Raw genomic sequence first — 21,193 nt, forward strand, 5'->3', positions numbered from 1 at the left:
TATTCAATTTCAATGAATTATATTTAATTTCAGTTTAACATTAGAAATTATTTACATTTTCCAGCAAATTCTAAAATGAAAAATCAACAGAATAACAAAATATTTTCTAAATTTTGTAAATGTAGATGACTTTATGTTAAATGAATGATACAGTGACTTACCGATAAGCTTAACGTTTTTTACTAAATTAATCTCTTCTTTATAAATTAATCTCTTGAACAATTGATTCAGGGAATAATTTAAAGACTTATGTTGTTTCATTAGGAATCTGTGTTTACAAAGAATCATTTGAACAAATGATTCAGAGACTTACTTAAACACTTCAGTTGTTTCATTGCTGGATGAATCTGCATTCTTTAGTGAATCTCTTCAACAATGGATTGAGAGACTCATTTAAAGACTTCTGTTATTTCATTACTGAATGAATCAGGTTTTATAATGAATCTCTTGAACAAATGATTCAGAGATTTACTCAAAGACTTCAGTTGTTTATTTACTGAATGAATTCATGTTTACAGTATAACAAATCTTTTTAACAATGGATTTAGAGACTCATTTAAAGACTTCAGTTGTTTCTGTACAGGATGAATTCGTGTTTATAACGAGTCTTTTAAATAAATGATCTAGATACTCATTTAAAGACTTCTGGTGTCATTACTGAATGAATCAGGTTTTATAATGAATCACTTGAACAAGTAAGTCAGAGACTCAAACAAAGACAACTGTTGTTTTATTACTAAATGAAACCGTATTTATATTGAATCTTTTAAACAAATGATTCAGAGTCTCACTAAGACTTCAGTTGTTTCATTACTGGGTTAATTCATAATTATAATCGATCTCTTGAACAAATGATTCAGAGACTCACTCAGACTTCAGTTGTTTCATTACTGGATGAATCAGGTTTTAAAATGAATCTCTTATACAAACGATTCAGAGACTCAATTAGACTTCAGTTGTCTCATTACTGGATGATTCTGTGTTTATAATGAATCTCTTGAACAAATGATTCAGAGCCTTACTCAGACTTCAGTTATTTCCTTACTGGATTATTCTGTGTGTATAATGAATCTTTTGAACAAGTGATTCAGAGACTCACTCAGACTTCAGTTGTTTCATTACTGGATGATTCTGTGTTTATAATGAATCTCCTGAACAAATGATTCAGAGACTTACTCACACTTCAGTTGTTTCATTACTTTAGTTAATTCAGTGATTCAATTCAATTCAGCTTTATTTGTATAGCGCTTTTACAATGTAGATTGTGTTAAAGCAGCTTCACATAAATGGTCATAGTAACTGGATTAGGGTGGTTCAGTTTTTAGTGTTTAAGTTCAATTCAGTTTAGCTCAGTTCAGTGTGGTTTGAAATCACTACTGAGAGTCCAAACACTGAAGAGCAAATTCATCCATGCGTAGCTCTACAGATCCTGGACCATGCAAGCCAGTGGCGACAGCGAATAGGGAAAAAAAAACTTCACCAATAGGAGAGTGAAGAAAAAAAAAACCTTCGATCAGAAAAAAGATTCAATCAGAGTTCAGTTGTCTCATTACTGGATGATTCTGTGTTTTTAATGAATCTCTTGAACAAATGATTCAGAGACTCACTCACACTTCAGTTGTCTCATTACTGGATGATTCTGTGTTTATAATGAATCTCTTGAACAAATGATTCAGAAACTCACACTTCAGTTGTCTCATTACTGGATGATTCTGTGTTTATAATGAATCTCTTGAACAAATGATTCAGAAACTCACTCACACTTCAGTTGTCTCATTACTGGATGATTCAGTGTTTATAATGAATTTCTTGAACAAACGATTGAGAGTCTCAATAAGACGTCAGTTGTTTCATCACTGGATAAATTCATATTTATAATGAGTCTCTTGAACAAATGATTCAGAGCCTCACTAAGACTTTAGTTGTTTCATTACTAGATGGTTCTATGTTCATAATGAATCTTTTAAACAAATGATTCAGAGACTCACTGAGACTTTAGTTGTTTCATTACTGGATGATTCTGTGTTTATAATGAATCTCTTGAACAAATGACTCAGAGACTCACTCACACTTCAGTTGTTTCATTACTGGTTGATTCTCTGTTTATAATGAATCTCTTGAGTTTCTGGATTACTGTATTATTTATATATACTCTTTCACTGCATTTGGAAGACGGTTTCAAATTTTTGGAGCACAGTTAGTGAATAAAAGAGATGCCGCCCAAGCACTTTTTCTCAGAAATGTATTAATGATTTAATGATTAATCACGCAAGTCTACATATTGAGGCCTTAATGAATGTCCCTGTCCTTCTGAAGTGTGTGAAACATAAATCAGCTCACAAGGGATGTATATAGAAATGTTAACGGTTCTTGAAATGCTAGACCCTTTCAGCGCCAGACTGGCTCCTGCGCCGCCGTCTTGCATATAGGGTTACTTCAGCGTTTTATTTTGAGGTTTCAGTTGCGGTAACAAACTTTTCCCCTCAGTTTATGTGTTGAGAACGTTCCAGGCTCTGTTACAGCGGTGCATCCGGTGTAACTGCAACTCACTCAGGATGAAAGTGTTGATTGGACTGAGTGTTTACCTCTATGTTTCTGTCTTTCCCTTTCTCGCCACACCTCACGCCGGTCATGTCACCGCTGTAACCTACTGACATAAATCTCCAACGCAAAACTGAAACACCCCCATCTGAGAGCTGAGCCAGTGTAACGCCTGACACCCACAGACACTGGAATGTGTGTGTGAACACTAAAGAAAGACAGGGCTTATGAATTGACTTCAAGTGTAACTGGATAGTTGACATAAGTTTGTATAAGTAATGTCCAGCAGGGGTGACCTGCTGTAATTCAAAAATAATATTATATTGAATAATATTTTTCCAGCCTCAGCAACCATAAGTGGCCTCTAATCCTAAATAATAAACATTTGCATGTAACATTTCTCACATTAATAGAGCAAAACTATAATCTGGGGTCAGTATTTTGCCCATAGAAGTATATTTTTATGTTCATTTTTTTATTTATTAAATAATCACCACTGCAAACATATTATTACATTATTTATATACATTATTTACCATGAACACAGGTAGTGATAATGATCAAATACGTGTTTTATTGCAGAAACATCTGAATATCAGTATGTTTTTTTAAAGAAATATAAACTTTTATTTAACATGCATCAAATGTGAATGCTGTCCTTTTAAACTTTATTTATCAGAGAGTCCTGACACAAAAATGCATCTTGGTTTTCACAAAAACATTGAGCAGCACAGCTGGTTTCAATGTATTTAATAATAAAACGTTAATAAAAAACTGAGCACCAGTTTTTTCTTGAGCACCACATCAGCATATTAGAATAATTTCTGAAGGATTATGAGACTGATGTTTGATTAATTAGTCACAAGATAAAGTTACATAACAGTTAATACAATTTTATATGTCAATGGGCCCTATCATACACCCGGCGCAATAATGTGCAAGACGTGTATGGTGCGATTTGTTGCTATTTTCAGACCAGCGCAACTGTAATTTTCATGTTTTGCGCAACGTTGTTTAAATAGCAAACCCATTTGCACATGGGTGTTCTGGTCTAAAAAGGAGGTGTGTTAAGGCGCATTGTTGGCATGTTGCTATTTGAGGATCTGAAATAGACCGCCCCATTGACCAACTAAAAGCTGGTATAACCGTAGTAATATAAGTAGTTCTATTAAAAGCTTTTGAGAGCTATAGTGGCAGTGTGCCGGTTTGCTTTTGATCTTTTGCTACAATGTTTATCTTTGTTCAAGCACCTGCCTTCGAAATGTTTAAAATGTGCGCACATTTGTGTTTTTTATTTGCTCTGGGTTAACCATGGCATGCTTTTGAGGTTTTCACCACAGTGTCGGCAGACGTCTTCCTGCCAATTATTGAACATTTTTGGTGAAATTTGGATGAGAAACACAGGAGAAAACATTTTTGCAGCATAAAAGTATTTTTATTACAGTCAATATTTTTTGTTAAAATAATGTTTTAATAGCAAAAAAATTATGAAATAATGCACATAAATGCATTGTATAACAATGGAAAAATTGATAATAATGCAAATAGATCCAAATGTGTTTATCCAATAAACAAACAAACAAACAAATAAATAAATAAATAAACACACTGTGCTATGTAGAATAAAAAAGAAATGAGCAAAGTACTGCGCAAATAAAGCTACTTTTTGAAGTAAACTGTATTTAAATTGTGTGAAATCTGCCTTTATAAGCATGTTACAACTAACCCTCTGTCTGTTACAGGGGTAAATAGTAACAATTTTACTCCTGGCATTTTTGGCAATACCTCACAGAAACCACAGGTCCAGCAATCATAATTCCAGTGCTCATGTAGGAGAGGCTTGTGTGTTATTGGTAAAAAAAATATGGTTTGCCATTATTTTGTTCATTATTTGACCAAAATGAAAAATGTGTTACTTTGAGCCCCGCTCTCCCCTAGGTCCCATTTTTTTATTACAGTCATATTAAATAAAAATAAAAAAGCGGTCAAAGCAAAATCTCATATAGTCCCATTATTGATCTGCTTAATTTTTTTATCCATATATTTGATTTATATTTTATTATTATTATAAGTTTTTTGGTAATATTAATTTAAAAGAGCATCTGCATTGAAAGAAAAGATCCAGTGTCAGTACTGTATGTTCCCATCAAGTTGAAGCACACACACACACACACACACACACACGCACACACACACACACACACGCACACACACACACACAGAGAGAGAGAGAGAGAGAGAGTCGTGCGCCTCTGCATTGCATTGGTGCTGGAAACTTCACACAGCTGTTCTCGCTGTCACGTCGCGCTGATTAGAGACGCGGGAAAACCTCAGAGAGCATGAGGCTCACCCCGGTGGATTCTGCGTCTGAATCTCTCTCGTCCCGGAGCGAAATATAAACACGCTTCTCCGTTCGTTCTCCTGCTGCAAGGTGACGCAGCGCCGCAGACCCGGCGGAGTGACGAAAACTGCGGCACCGGAGCGCGTCCCAGCAGCAGCCACCCGGCCGAGGAGAGCGGCGGACCACGGAGAGCGGGCGGTCCGAGGCGCGGCGCTGATATGTGTCACCGTTCACAATGACGACCAGGCGCAAGTCCAGCAAACTGCAGCTCCGGCGGTCCATCAGCGAGCAGCTGCGCGACTCCACGTCGAAAGCTTGGGATTTACTATGGAGAAACATACGGGAGAAGCGGCTGGCAGGTCAGTGACAGGACGCCAATCAACTTTTTCAAATAAACAACAGCGCATCATCATGCATTAATGATGGACCTTCTGTCACATGAGTCTGGAGAAGGTCAAGTTATTAGGTCATGGTCATTTTGTGGCTTTTTGACTGGGGAGAATGATCTAAGCGTGCATGTGATGAATGCGTTTGGTGCCTATAAATAATCAAAATCAACATTGACATTGCGCTCCGGCGGTCTGTTGTGCGCGAGTGAAGCCGCAGTTTTGCTGTAATGTCATTAGCTGATGTCTGCTGCCTTTCAACTCGATAAAATGCACTGCATTCCTGTAAAAAATGAAATGGACACTACTAGCATGTCACTAATTTTAAATAACCAACTCAAAAGTGGTACATTGGAAGGTTTTTCTGTGTATGGAGTTTCAGTGTTTTGGTTTCTTCCAAGGTGGTGTTCTTTGCTGTTGTTGAGCTTGTTAGTAATGTTATTGAGTTGTTATTGTCAGATCAATATGTTTGTAGCTCCTTTAAAATATCTCTCGTTTTGTAGACATGATATTGTCCTTCACTGGAGAGTGGTTTATCTGTTCAAGAAAGTGTAGGATGTTTAAGTCGAGAAGCTTTTTCAGCTTAGTTCATTTACTCACTATTTACACACTTTGAAATGTTTCCTAACCTCTGTTGAACACAAAAAGGAGATTTTAAAAAAGTATATATATATATATATATATATATATATATATATATATATATATATATATATATATATAAAACCATTGATTTTCATATTTGGTGTCCACATGGGGTTTTAAAAATTTAAGAAACTAAATTTTAAGCCATTAAAACTCCTAAATCACGGAAATATTGTCTTGGAGGCAGTGTTTGGGGGGCTCTAATTATCGCTTGGTCCCCCCTGAAGAACATCGAAATGAGGTAGGTGGGTGGGTGGTGGGGCTATGAGGGGGTTGGGTCTGCCCTTTAATAGTTGAGAAATAGTTTTCTCTGATCTGTATCTTAAATAATATTACTAATTAAAGTAAGAGATAAATATAATTAAATTACTAGCTAAAGTAATAGTAAATATGCATATGACCACTCCTATAATGGTTCATACCATTGTGAATGCATGTTTGCGCCACAAATATTAATTTAGCTGGCAAAGACAGTGTTCACAGAAAATGTTTCTTGTAAAATAGGGGTTTGTACTATAGTTGTCTATAAAACTAGATGCATCACTTATATTTTATTATACACTTGCTCGCACATGAAAGATTGCAGGAATGCAAACCTGTCATTGTTTATTTAATATCAAAAATGTCATTGAGGACCACTCAATATCCCTTAAAGTTTAATAAATAAATTTGATGTAATTGAATGAAATATATAACTTTGGTTGACTAAGGCATATTACCAAACATAACTGAAAGTCTTGACTACCAAACCCCCGATTGTCAATGTATAATTTGCACCCTGCTTGTAGGTTTTAAATCACCTTAAACAGGTCTTAATTTTTCAATCAGGTCAACACTCATTCAATCACCAACAATACATCTCAATAAAACCTTTAACAAAAGTGAAATATATTAACTCAATTGTTTTAAGTCCATGTCTGCAACCAGAGTTTGCTTGTTTTGACATCTTATTTAAAATGTGCCAAGAAATAACAAAAATAGATTTCTTAGGGACTGTTAAAAATCTTTTCAACTGGCCAAGCATTTCCCCCCAAATTTTTTAGATTTTAACTCTGTATAAGTCTGAAATTTCATTCCTAATGGTTTTGAAAAGTCTTAAATTTGACATGGTGAAACCTGCAGAAACGCTGAGTAATAAAAACAAACACTAAGTCAGTGGTGACAGGTTTTCAGAATTTTCAGTGTTGGGTGAACTATGCCTTTTAAGATTTTGAACAGAGCCTACTAAGTTGTTTACAATTTACCCAAAAATAAAAAATGGTTAACTTTTCCTCTTTAGTATAGAACATTCCAGAAGGTTTTTAGTGGAAATGGTTCTTGCTGATCCATTAAAATGAATCTTTGTGGCTCCTGAAGGTAGATATAGGTCTTCTGAAGTGAAATAATTTGCAAACATTACAGCATTAATAACTACTGCCTTAACAAGAACATTTCATGACTAACATTCATGTCTAGAGTACATTCATGTAATGCATATTAAGGATGCTTTTTAATTGCATTTTAACTTGGTTTTGTGTATAATTTAGTATTTTAGAGATGTCAAATGTTTGGAAGCTTCCGTTGGTTTTCCACCATGGGGAATAAAGTAATTCTAGTAAAATAGAGCCCATATTACATGAATGGCAGGCCTCTGCTTATTCCTCTGTGGCTTTAAGTGAGGAAATGACAGGAAAAGTTCATTTAAAAGCAATCTGGACTCACTGTGGTATAGACACTCCTCTTTCTCCTTCAACCCACTAACCTCATTTTTCTCTAAAACCCAAGGATTCGATTCTGCCTTAGCATTCAAGACCTTCTGGTTAAACATTGCATACAACAATGTATACATTAAAATCACGGTGTTTGGTAGCTTTGTTGTGGGTTTTGAGCCTGTAGACTCTTGTTACTGATAAAACATGAGGGATTACTGTAAGCAGTGTCCCCCCCGATATAGACCATGAACAACTCACCTCCGGGTGACCCGTGCCGAATTTAGCTCATAAGTGAATGCCCGTAATGAAATGGGCTGCATGGTTTTCATGGCTCAAGTTCATGTTTAGGTAGTTTTGGCAGGACCCTTATGTGGGTGTCTTGACTGGACTGAGTTCTGCAGAATTATGTAGCCCAAAAGGAAGTCCTTAGTTGAACTGAATAAATTATGAATGGCTTTTCAGAAACTTTTTGCACTTCATGACCACCAGGTGGCAACCATTGTCAGGTTCTCACTCAGAGATGCTTTGACAGCATCTCTTTAGGCTTGTCAGTGCACGTTTCAAGGATTCAACATGGAGAAAATCTGCTTTAATGTTTACAATATGTAGCTGATTCCAGTTTTGTATGTCTTAACTGTTGACCTGAATTATAAAAAATCTGCTGTTTTAGGAGGTTTTCCTTTTTTCTCTTAGAGTTTGTGTTTTTGATAACTCATACAGTACAGGTGAAGCACTGGGCCAGGTCTGGAACTGCTGACTTCTCCAAACTTCATGTAATACCTTGTCTTCTCAGTGTGGAGTTTATGAAAACAAGGTCTTTTCTTTTTCAACCTTAAAGCAAGCCAATAACACTTTAATATCATTATTCATATATGCTTAAATTAGTCAGACTAATGAAGAAAATGGAACATATTGAATCAAACACTTAAAATGATCAGTGCTTCGAGTCCCGTCTGGGTCAGTTGGCTTTTCTGTGAGGAGTTTGCATGTATGGGTGTTTATGGGTTTTTTCCCAGTACTGGGTTACACCTGGAAGGGTATCTGCTGCGTAAAACATGCTTGATTAGTTGGCGGCCCATTCCACTGTGGTGACCCCTGATAAATAAGCCGAAGGAAAAGGAATGAATGAGATTTGGGAACATTTGACATTTTTGGTTTCAGAACCACCAAATTCTACTAGTTCAATCAACTCTGAGGGCCTATTATGCACCCGGTGCAAAGATTTCTCAACATAATAGTTTTAATAGCTCATTTCTAATAACTGATTTATTTTATCTTTGCCATGATGACAGTAAATAATATTTGACTAGATATTTTCAGGACATTTCTATACAGCTTGAAGTGACATTTAAAGGCTTAACTAGGTTAATTAGGTTAACTAGACAGGTTATGGTATAGGAAAGTTGTTGTATAATGATAATTTGTTCTATAGTCTATCGAAAAAATTTATAGTTTAAAGGGGCTAATAATTTTGTCCTTAAAATGGTGTTTAAAACTGCTTTTTTCTAGCCGAAATAAAACAAATAAGACTTTCTCCAGAAGAAAAAATATTATCAGACTTTCTGTGAAAATTTCTTTGCTCTGTTAAACATAATTTGGGAAATATGTAAAAATATATAAATAAACGGGGCTAATAATTCTAACTTCAATCGTATATACAGTTAAAGTAAGAATTTTTAGCCCCCCTTTGAGTTTTTAGTTTTAATTTTAATATTTTAAATTGATGTTAACAAAGCAATGAAATGTTCACAGTATGTCTAATAATATTTTTTCCTTTGGAGAAAGTCTTATTTATTTCAGCTAGAATAAAATCCGTTATTAATTTTTTGAACACCATTTTAAGGACAAAATTATTAGCGCCGTGTGGGTCTCAAACTTTTTTCATCAAGTACCACCTCAGAAAAAAATAGCCTCTCCAAGAACCACCAAAATGAGCAATATTGAAATACAGTAGCGTAGTAGGCCCAGTAAAGCAGCTACAACCCTGCACAATTAAAAAAACGAGGCAGATTACCTCAGAAATATAGGCTATATGTCATATATGGCATATTATATACATCATTTTTGATAAATTTTGAAATATGTGTAGCATGTACATGATATATTTCATTCCTCCACGTACCACTAGAATGACGCCTGCTTACCACTAGTAGTACACGTACCACAGTTTGAGAACCACTGGTCTACAGAACAAACCATCAATATAAAATAACTTGCCTAATTATCCTAACCTGCCTAGCTACCCTATTTAACCTAGTTACTCCTTTAAATGTCATTTTAAGCTGTATAGATGTGTCTTGAAAAATATCTAGTAAAATATTTTGTACTGTCATCATGGTAAAGTAAAATAAATCAGTTATGATAGATGAGTTATTAAAACTATTATGTTTAGAAATGTGTTGAAAAAAATCTTCTCTTTGTTAAACAGAAATTGGGGGAAAAATAAATAGGGGCCTAACAATTCAGGGGGGCTAATAGTTCTGACTTCAACTGTGTATATATATATAAATATTGGAGGAACAATTGAAACATTTCTAATAACCGGTTGTAACAGCTGCGGATCCTGTAGATTTCATTTAAAAATATTTACCAGATGTCAGATATTCTGTATAAAGATGCACTCAAACCTCTGAGGATATTGCAATGCTTTCTGGCTGCCGTTATTTCTCCTTATCTAATCACTGCAGATCACTTTTACTCTTTCGTTGTGACTAAGATTTCTTGCACAAGGTATGTTGTTTTTTCCCCCAAGGTGCGCTATTCATTTTCTTTTCTTTGGCTGAAACATCCACGCATGCACACAGACCCAGACTATGCTTGAAAAACACCCTCTAAACTCACTCTGAAGCAGGATTTTGGCTGATTTTCAGTTGGCTGGCAGGTTCGTTCTACCCTCCCAATCCTATTGGCTCCTCTTGCGGTCACATGACCATTAAGTGGGTGGTGCAGATGAAAGTGTGCACTCAGATCAGAACTAACTTCATGCCTAGGTGCGTTTGGCTCTTTATGCTTGTCAGTGTTAAGTAGGTATATGATAAAATAGGTACACTTTTTGGTGTATTTCAGTGTGAATGTGTGACCAAATGATGCATTTGAGGAAAGCGGTTTTGAGCGTCTCTGTACCTGCGGACATTGGAGAGATGGACGAAGTGTTGGCTGATCTCTCAGATGAGTCTGTTGACAGCAAGTGCTTGGGAAGCATGACTCCAGAGACTCAAGATATATACCTCAGACTGGACAGCCACCACAGGCGGTCTGGGCTACGCCTGGCCCGAATTATTGCAAGACAGCAGCTGCTGAAGAAGATATCCCAAGGTATGCGAGGCATTCTGGGTAGCAGTTTAGACTAGTCTTTCTTTGTATTAAGGTTATTTTTCATCTACATTTTAAAATCGTCATTTTAAAAGACAAAAATGGGTGTTGTTTTAGTACTGTTAATAGTTTTGGGACAACTTTAATGGTTTTGATTCACTTCAAATGTTGACACCTTGTAAAATTTCTTGGAAAAAGTAAAATAATTCTTGATTTGGAGCGTATTGGAGAAGATAATGAGAAACATTCCTTCAGAAACATTAACTTTTTCTTGAGATCTTGTGATGTTGAGTTTTCTGAAAGTCTTGTAAGATTATTTGCATCTTTGTTTGCAGAAACTCCGTTTATTGGAGATATAATTGTGATTAGGCAAGTGCTTGTGCATTATTAATTCGCCTTTAAAATGTCAGTGACACCTTGAAATCAAACAGATGGATTATTCTGCGCTACAGAGACTTTTGAATCATGTTTACGTGAATTTGAAGCACTTTGCTCTCAGCTTTTGACGTTCTTATCAGATTTCAACGGCAATACAAGCTACAAGACAAAGTTTGCTTGTGTTTTCGAGATGTAAAGAGTCTTTGTGTTTATAGCATTAGAGAACAGCCCGGCCAAATCCAAAGCACTATCCACAAATCCACAGAATTATTAATGAATAACCCCATTTATACTTCAAGCGTGTGATGGCACGGCACATGACGAGTGTTTGTACTTGTTTTCTAAAGGTTAACGCCACTGTATTGCGTACTTGGAGGTCTGACTGGACAGTTTGTTTTGGTTTGCTTGCACATTAGCAAGATGAGAAGCCTATATAAACGTGCAAATGTGAATCATTAGATATGTTTATAATAGTATTACTACTGGTGTTTAGCTTTGCTTTGACAGTGAAATGCTTTGGTGGTTAGTAGAATTGCGCTGTGGCAGCTTTAGTTTTGGTTGGAATCTGCTCACACACACACACACTTTCTCTCTCACACGGCAGCAGGAATGTTTGGATTGCATGCCAGTGAATCTGTCATTTGGCTTGCAGAGGTCTCGGTGGCTGGAAATCGCTTGTCTGACTTGTCCAGTCACGACTGTGGCATGTGAATGCATATCATGCTGCAGGATATATTCACCTCCATCTGTGCAGCTGTAGAATAATAACGATTTAACATTTTTCACATTTACACTACGATATTGGAAAAAAATTGACATTTTTATATTGTGATATAAATACAATTTCACAAAGTAACTTTATTAACTCTATTTGGATAGAGTTCACCAATTACTTTGATTGGAAGTTTGACTTTGACTAGGATATTGTATGTGCATAAAATATACAAAATGACCGAAAATACATCAAATCAACAAACTAAAGCACGGATAAAAACAAAAGAACAATAATAAAAAACTTATGAAATAACTATCGCTTTATGGTTTTTGGTGGAGTTTGACATCATTGAGGTACAGAAATTCAGTGCTGCATTTGACAGGGCTGGAAAACTGGGTTGTAATGTAATGTGTATTTATATAGCACATTTATTGTGTATGGCCATACACCCAATACGCTTCACAATCATGAGGAGAGTCTCTTCACACCAGCAGTGTGCAGCATCCACTTGGATGATGCGACGGCTGCCACAGGACAATGGCGCCAGTGCGCTCACCACATACCAGCTATTGGTGAGAGACAGTTATAGAGCCAATTAGGTGGATGGGGATGATTGGGAGACCATGATCGTTAGGGCCGGTAGATGGACTTTGGCTGGGACACCGGGGTTACACCCCTGCTCTTTCACGAGAAGTGCCATGAGATTTTTAATGACCACAGAGAGTCAGGACCTCGGTTTAGCATCTCATCCGAAAGATGGCACCCACTGACAGTGTAATGTCCCCTTCACTTTTAACAGGGCATTATGACTCACACAGACCACAGGTTGAGCGCCCTCTGCTGGCCTCTCTACACCATTTCCAACAGCAACCTAGTTTTTTCCCATGTGTTCTTCCATCCACGTACTGACCAGGCTCAGCCCTGCTTAGCTTCAGTGAGTAACCGGTCTTGGGCTGCAGGGTGATATGGCTGTTAAGCTGTCTGGGACAGTCCTCAATTGGTTCAGATCTTACCTTGAAAGAAGAGGTTACTATGTCAGTATAGGTGACCATAGGTCGAGGTGGACACCCATGACATGTGGAGTCCCACAAGGCTCAATTCTGGCACCTCTCCTGTTCAACCTTTACATGCTCCCTCTGAGCCAAATAATGAGAAAGAACCAAATTTTCTACCACAGCTATGCTGATGACACTCAGATCTACTTAGCCTTACTGCCTATCGAATACAGCCCCATTGACACCCTCTGCCAATGCATTAAGGATATTAAAAGTTGGATGTGCCAAAACCTTTTTCAGTTAAACAAAGAGAAAACTGAAGTCATTGCATTTGGAAACAGAGATGAGGTTCTCAAGGTGAATGCGTACCTTGGCACTAAAGGTCAAGCAACAAAAAATAGGGTCAATAATCTTGGTGTGACTCTGGAGTCAGATCTGAGTTTTAGTAGTCATGTCAAAGCAGTTTCTAAATCAGCATACTATCATCTCAAAAACGTTGCATGAATTAGATGCTTTGTTTTCAGTGAAGACGAGTTCATGCTTTTATCAGCAGCAGGGTGGATGACTGGGTGGACGACTGTAATGGACTCCTCACTGGCCTTCCGGAAAAGACAGTTGCAGCTCATCCAGAATGCTGCGGCCAGGATTTTGACCAGACCCAGAAAATCAGAACACATCACACCTGTCCTCAGGTCTTTACACTGGCTCCCAGTTACATTCAGGATAGATTTTAAACTATTACTACTTGTCTATAAATCACTAAATGGCCTAGGACCTCAATACATTACAGATATGTTCACTGAATACAAACTTAACAGATCACTCATCTTTAGGATCAGATAAATTGGAAATTCCAAGAGTTCAGTCAAAGCAGGGTGAATCCGCCTTCAGCTACTGTATACACCCCAACTGCTGGAATCAGCTTCCAGAAATGATCAGATGTGCTCCAACACGGGGCGCATTCAAATTAAGGCTGAAAACACATCTGTTAAGCTGTGCCTTTACTGAATGAGCACTGTGCTACGTCCCATAGATTGCACTATTGTGTCTTTATTTTTTCTTACATTCTTTTATAACCCGTTTAACACATTTTAATCTGCTTCTATCTGTTTTTAATTACTTTTATTCTTTGTTTTTATTTTCTGATACTTGTCTCTTTCAGTTTGGTTTATGTAAAGCACTTTGAATTGCCACTGTGTATGAAGTGTGCTATATAAATTAACTTGCCTTACCTTGACTATCAAATGTTAAATAACAGCACATGTTAGTTGGTTAGTTAGTTAGTCAGTCAGTTAGTTAGTCTTTATTCATTTCCCGAAGGCAATTTGGTTGCAGCATACAAGCATGTTAAACATATTACAGAAAAACACATTGTACAATACAAATCTACCCTAAATTTAAACACTTTACAGCTGAGGGAATTAATAAAATTTTGTTTTACTAATAGGAGTTCTGTATCGAATACCAGAAGGGAGAAGATAAAACTTGTGGTGCATAGGATGGGATTCATCTGACAGAATACTCTGAGCTTTACTCAAACTTGCCTATGGTATACAGTAAGGGAGCCATAGTCATCTGTTTACTCCGTTATTTTTCTCCTAGGTTCAGAATTTCCAGAAACAGTTCTTATTTTTTACAGCTAGAGAATTGAAATACTAATGTATAAATTATCAAAATAAAATTATTTCACACTATTAAATTGGGGTTAAACTTTGCAATCAAGTCATGTGCTCTGAGCGGTTGTTCCTCAGTCATTATAATCCCAACTTGATGTTGAAGATCCTGCGATGTGACTATTGCAAATTCGCACATTGCGATATTGATCCTGAAATGATATTTTGTGTAGCCCTAATTCACTCTCTTAGGATGCTTTGACCCCCACTGCTCTGACACAGCTGGGACTTTTATTTTTATTTTTTAAAAGGTGAGACACAAACACTGCAGACGTTTCAGCTGTTAAGAGGTAGTTTCTCTCTTTGCCTGTGTCTCAAATCATTATCTGACCTTCTTTTGCCTGACTGCAGACTAAGTGTTAGCAGCTGTACCGCGAATCAGCTCCAAGAATACCCCATTCCATCAAAAACTGGGCCCGGTGCCTGTCATGCACAGCATTTTGATAAAGCAGGTCTGCCACTGCAAGAGCTTTGAGCTAAATGTGAAGTGAACGCTTAAGGCCAAAGTATGATTAACTTAGTTTGAGTTTACTTGAATATGGGTCTTTTGTATTTATTTGCACTTAATGTGCCATAAATGTCTCTGTGGAGGGGGTTTTATTCAGAGAGAGGTTAAAATATTTTGAATTCCTACTCATGAGTTTTGTCTATGGTTTGCTAGCTCTCCATATTTACAACTCTTTATTTAGATCAAGTTCTCATTATGATTTGATACACATATTCAAATTTAAAGGGATTGTTGACCTAAAAATAAAGATTTACTCACGCTCTAGTGGTTACAAAACTTTGAGTCTTGTTTTTCCAGTTAAACACAAAAGCAAATACAGTATGTTGAAATCTGAAAACCTGTAACCATTGTCTTCGCTAAAATAATAATTCCTTACATTTATATAGCGCTTTTCTAGACACTCAAATCGCTTTACATTTTTTTGGGGGGGAATCTCCTCATCCACCCCCAGTGTGCAGAATCAACCTGGATGACACAACGACAGCCACATTGCACCATACCGCACAACACACTGTAATGAAGCCAGTTAATATATGAGGATGGTAAGGAGGCCTTGATGGACAGAGGCCAGTGGTTAAACCCCTACTTTTTTTCAAAGGACATCCTGGGATTTTTAACAACCACAGAGAGTCATCCGAAAGACAGCACTCAATGAGCAGTATAGAGTCCCCATCATTTTACTGGGGGACCCCCAAAGACCGCAGGTTGAGTGCTCCCTGCTTGCCACACTAACACCACGTCCGGCAGCAACCTAGTGTTCCCATGCGGTCTCCCATCCAGGTACTGTGCTGGTGTGGTAAGAAATTGAGTCCACCCTGCAATCAAGTCCGCTTAGGAGAACCCCAATGGGTCTTCTGTGTTTAATGCCTGATTGAAAGTTCTTTTTATAGTCTAATTACAGTCTTGAGATTTTAACAAGACTAATCATATTAGTAACATTATTATCGGTAACTACAAGTAAAAGACACGCATAGTTAAAATTATTGAAATGTTTATAAACATTTAATGGTATTTTTAATGTTTTATGCATTTATATGTAACATTATATATTTACATAGGAAGTGGTAGCACATCATGCGTTGTTTATCTAAAATAAAAGCCTACTAAAGCTTAAAAAAGAAAATAAATAAATAAAAAATTAAAATTATATATATATATATATATATATATATATATATATATATATATATATATATATATATATATATATATATATATATATATATATATATATATAAATATCTAAGATATCATTCAGATTTGATTCACAAGCTCTTGATTAATTATGATTAGATTCTGTTTCACAGTTACTCTCAATATGTTTTGAACCTAATTCACAAGCTTTGTATTTGATTTCAATTTAATTTCTTTTTTAAAAAATGTCAAATTTATTTTTGGCGATTTTGACTTTATTGCGACAGGACAGTAGGGAAATTGGAGAGAGAGAGAAAGACAAATGGGATTGTGACTAGGCATGGGAAGATAACTACAGTAGATTCAAAATTTACAATGGTTTGATAGAGTCACCGTTTTAAAACCACTAACATTGTTATACTGTTTCAAGGTATAAGTAAGTTGTTGTTGTTTTATTGGCAAAAAGACTATTTAATTTGATTTATTTAGGGCAACAATATCTCCAGCAGCCAACATCTTATAGACCAACTGTATACGTAAACAGTGCAGTGGCTTACTGTATATCCACAGAAAAGAAAGTAAGTTAATAAATCTGCATTTTTTAAACTAATGAAGACAGCAGAAGTCAATCATTTATTTAAATTATTTAGCCTGACATGTTTACTGTTACAAAATATTATAAATGTTTCTTACAGTTTTTCTTGATTGCTTTGATGCAGCCGTCTTTACATTTTCAAAACAGTTAACACACAGGGCTAAACAGCAGCACTCATGGTCAAAATGACACATTTTGCTTGCAAAACGCACATACCGTGTCAAAACATTTAAAATATGCAACAAAAGCTAGTTTCACCTTCAAACAACACAACTTGCTAACAAATAAATTAGCTCTTTCAATTAATCATTACACAGTGGACAACAAAATACAGAACTCACTGTGAATCAGTGCACCATTGCTTGCCATTGTAGCCTATTGCTAATGCCGTTTGTTGTCTTTCTATTTGGGCTGTCAAATTTGCCAAATTTGTAATTTTTAAAAATTAGTAAAAAAATCTAACAAATGTAATAAAATACTGTAAATATTAGAGAAAACACATGTAAACCAATATACAATCAAATCTATTGGGAGTATAGGACATAGCCACTATTGAGCTCCTCCATCCATGCTGGCACAGAACAACACAGAGCTTCCACCATTTTTAATGTTTGCAGACTGATTGCTGATTGAAGATTTGTGTGAAGGAGTGTCAAACCGGTGCTTCAGTGAATTCATTCTGATCTTGGTAGTTTCTAATGTTTAGGAATAGATGGTTTCTGTTTGGTTACCATAGCTAAAACAATGAAGTTTTTACTGCTTGAATGACATATGTGTTAAATGTTTTAAAAATGGTGGGGGAAATGTGTCAACACAATGAGGAAGGGTTTACACATTTGCAAGACCTGTCTTCTGCTCTGTTGGGATAGTGATAATGAAAATGAAGCAGAACCTAGTTTCATTAACCAGGTCAAAGCAAAGAAGAAAAACCTACTATGATACTGATTGGTGAATACTTTAGCTCATCCATGAACATGGTTTCTACAGGAGTGTCAAGATATTATGACCACAACTCCCATGATTCCATGCTCAGTCACAGTGTTATCAAACTACTGCTTTGGTTTTTCTAAATACATGTCATCCAACAGTGTAAAGTGCCTTTAAATAATAATGATGATAATTTGGGGAATTATATATATATATAAAAGATTTTTAGTTTGCAAAACGTAAGCATTTCTCAGGTCAAAATTAACCTGAATTCATTCTAACTAAGGGGTTGAATGCATCAGCTTTATGAGTTGTTTATTTGTATATAATTAATATTAACCTAAGCGTCAAATGATTAATCCATATATTGATATATGGTGAATTTGGGGTTCGAAGCTGTGACAGATGTACAAACCTGCCAACTTATTTTACCTAAAAGCAGTCCTCACTAACACATGCCTTAAAGATTCCTGACTGTATGAAGACATAATTAAATATTCCATATTACTAGGTCTATGTGTTATTTCTCAACACAAACTTTCCTGTTGTATTGTATTACACGAACTAAAGAATAAAAACGAATGTAAATACATCAATCAATGAGTATAACCCATTCTTTTAGCTCTTGTGTGTGGATTCCTGGATGGTGAATATGTACATTTGTGACTCATTATGAGAGATGCTGTGGCATGTGTGTGTTTGATCAGCGACATTCAGAACATCAGGGCTGAACTTCTGTGATTCGGTTCAGCCCCTTAATCCAACATAAATCCTGTCCTGTTCATACAGCTAAGCATTATCAAAACAATGACACACTCAAGGCGGGAACTGTCTTTGTTTTTATACCCTGAAGAATACCTTTTGTTTGACTAAAAGTGGTTGTTTAAATATCATTTTGTAGTCATTTACAGTAAAATTAACATTTAGACAAAAACCTGAAAAATTATTGTCATAAAAAATAGAGCCTGACATTTTATCCCATCCATCAGATTATGCTACCAACACTGTATTCTGAGGTTGGGGTTAGGGATTAGGTAGGTTAGGGCAATATTCCAGCTTCATATCACACTACTCCACATTCAAATTTACACTGGTAGAAAATGATGGGTAGCATATTGTTTCATTAAAATGTGCTTCCTACCTTTTGAATGGGAGGTAGGACAATAGCTGCGTCCCAAATGGCACACTATACACTATGCACTCAAGCACTATGTACTTATGCACTTACACACTCAACAGGATAGTATATGTATGTAGTGGCGTCCCAAATGGCACTCCAATGTTTTTTTACTTAGCGGAAATTCAAACCGTTTCTCTGATGACGTTTGACGGTCGCCATCTAAAAGAATTCTAAAAGTCTAAAAAGTCTTGTAGAAGAATTTTGCTTTCACCATCTAAAACAGTGGTTCTCAAACTTTTTTCACCAAGTACCACCTCAGAAATAAATTGTCTCTCCAAGTACCACCAAAATGAGCAGTATTAAAATACAGTAGCGTAGTAGGCCCAGTAAAGCAGCTACAACTCTGCAAAGTTAAAAAAATGTGGCAGATTACTTCAGAAATATAGGCTATATGGAATATATGGCATATTATATACATCATTTTTGATAAATTTTGAAATGTGTAAAGCATGTACATGACATATTTCATTCCTCCGCGTACCACTAGAAGGAAGCCTGCGTACCACTAGTAGTACACGTACCACAGTTTGAGAACCACTGATCTAAAATAAATAAAGTTATTCAACATATGCATTCGATAGCTCCGCCCTTTCCGCTACGTAAGCAAAACTGCGGTCGTTGAGTGCGTGAAGTGTCCATCATTACACACGCTGAATGAGTGCATTATCCGGGTATTTAAAGTGCACTTATTATTTTTAGAGTTTTCAGTGTGAACACAGTACTTATACTATTTATACTACAAAATGTAAGGTAGGACAAATCGACAAAACACCGGGCGTTTATGACATTATTGTATTGTATGACATCATTTTTGGCAATAAATTTGGAATGTTAAACATTCTATTAATATAATGTAACAAGCCTGTTTTCAAACTCAAATTATATATTTCTTCAAATTAACATTTTATAAAAGCACCCTTATGGTTCATGTTATGAAGGTTTAAAGCGAGAATTAATCAGACAAGTGCATTGTTCTGAATTTATATCTAGAAAGTGTATTGTAGATATATTGAGACTGGTCCATATATAAATGAATCAAACACTATAGTTGATCATCTGTATACTGTTTGTTTGTTGGTATTTGCGGTAATGGCAGTTTATTTTAATAAGAACGTGTGCATTGTTCTGAAGGCTGACACGGTGGCTCAGTGGTTAGCACAGTCGCCTCACAGCAAGAAGGTTGCTGGTTTGAGTCCTGGCTGGGTTAGTTGGCATATCTGTGTGGAGTTTGCATGTTCTCCCCGTGTTGGCGTGGGTTTCCCCACAGGCGACATGTGGTATACTGTAGGTGAATTGAATTAACTAAATTGTCCATAGTGTATGTGTGTGAATGAGTGTGTATGAATGTTTCCTAGTACTTTGTTGCAGCTGGAAGAGCATCCGCTGTTTACAACATATGCTGGATAAGTTGGCGGTTCATTCCACTGTGGTGACCACAGATGAATAAAGGGACTAAGCCAAAGGAGAATGGATGAATGCATTGTTCAGAATTTTTTAGCAGGAAAGTGGATTGTAGAAGTATCAAGACAACTCTACATATAAATTGAATAATTGTGTGAACAGCACACACATTTAATCAAACACTATGGTGATTCAGTATTCAGCTTGTTTGTATTTGAGGTAATGAAATTTGTTTTAGTAAGAATTAGTGTTGAAGAGCCATCCTGGTGGACGCTTCAGTGGATTGACATCTTGAAATTTTTCCTTTGCTCTTTGTTGCCCTCTTGTGGGTAAAAGATGTACGATCATACATGTCAGTCACACAGAATATTACTGTACTCAGTAATGTTGTTTAATAAGGCAAGGATTACAACTCCTCAAACTATTTATTTAGACTAGATCTCAGTCTAAGCATGATAATCCAGCACAATACTTGTTCTAAACATCTGTGCTGCTGGATGAGTGGCTGATGGATGAATACATGTATTTGTGTGATTGCTCATGTGTTTCGTTTGTCCAATGTTTGGGCAGAAAGGTAAAGTAGCATAATAGTTCAGTGATATGTTTTTTATAATAATCAGGGACAGACAGAATTCACTGATATTTTTTGCTCCTTCTGTGCAGAATTTTGTTAAACAAATCAGCAGATTTACGCAGAATAATTTTGAGGGTCTAATAACTAAAAATGTAACGCATTAAATTAAAATATAATAATACATTTGAACTTTTATT

The 21,193-nt window shown here is 36.1% G+C and overlaps 2 protein-coding genes across 10 annotated transcripts in view; one reads left to right on the top strand and one right to left on the bottom strand.

Moving 5' to 3' along the window:
- Window positions 1-21,193, bottom strand: part of LOC147842141 (uncharacterized) — a 1,078,568-nt gene that overhangs the window by 551,295 nt on the left and 506,080 nt on the right. The gene's annotated exons all lie outside the window — the stretch shown is intronic.
- stard13a (StAR related lipid transfer domain containing 13a) overlaps window positions 1-21,193 on the top strand; it is a 250,288-nt gene that overhangs the window by 155,960 nt on the left and 73,135 nt on the right. For 2 of the 9 annotated variants that reach the window (XR_015501337.1, XM_087271060.1), the window contains exon 1: window positions 4,803-5,241. The exons of 6 other annotated variants lie outside the window; for them this stretch is intronic. Coding sequence is in view for 2 of the 3 variants with exons in the window: in XM_087271060.1 (XP_087127186.1) it covers window positions 5,118-5,241 (124 nt within the window). In the remaining variant the exon portion in view is untranslated. Of the gene's footprint in view, window positions 1-4,802; window positions 5,242-10,563; window positions 10,595-10,670; window positions 10,920-21,193 lie in introns of those variants that run through there. One more of the 9 variants, XM_087271059.1, reaches the window with a different exon arrangement.

Source organism: Danio rerio, chromosome 10 (genome assembly GCF_052040795.2).
Source record: "Danio rerio strain M-AB ecotype USA chromosome 10, GRCz13ab, whole genome shotgun sequence".
Classification (NCBI taxonomy): Eukaryota; Metazoa; Chordata; class Actinopteri; order Cypriniformes; family Danionidae; genus Danio; species Danio rerio.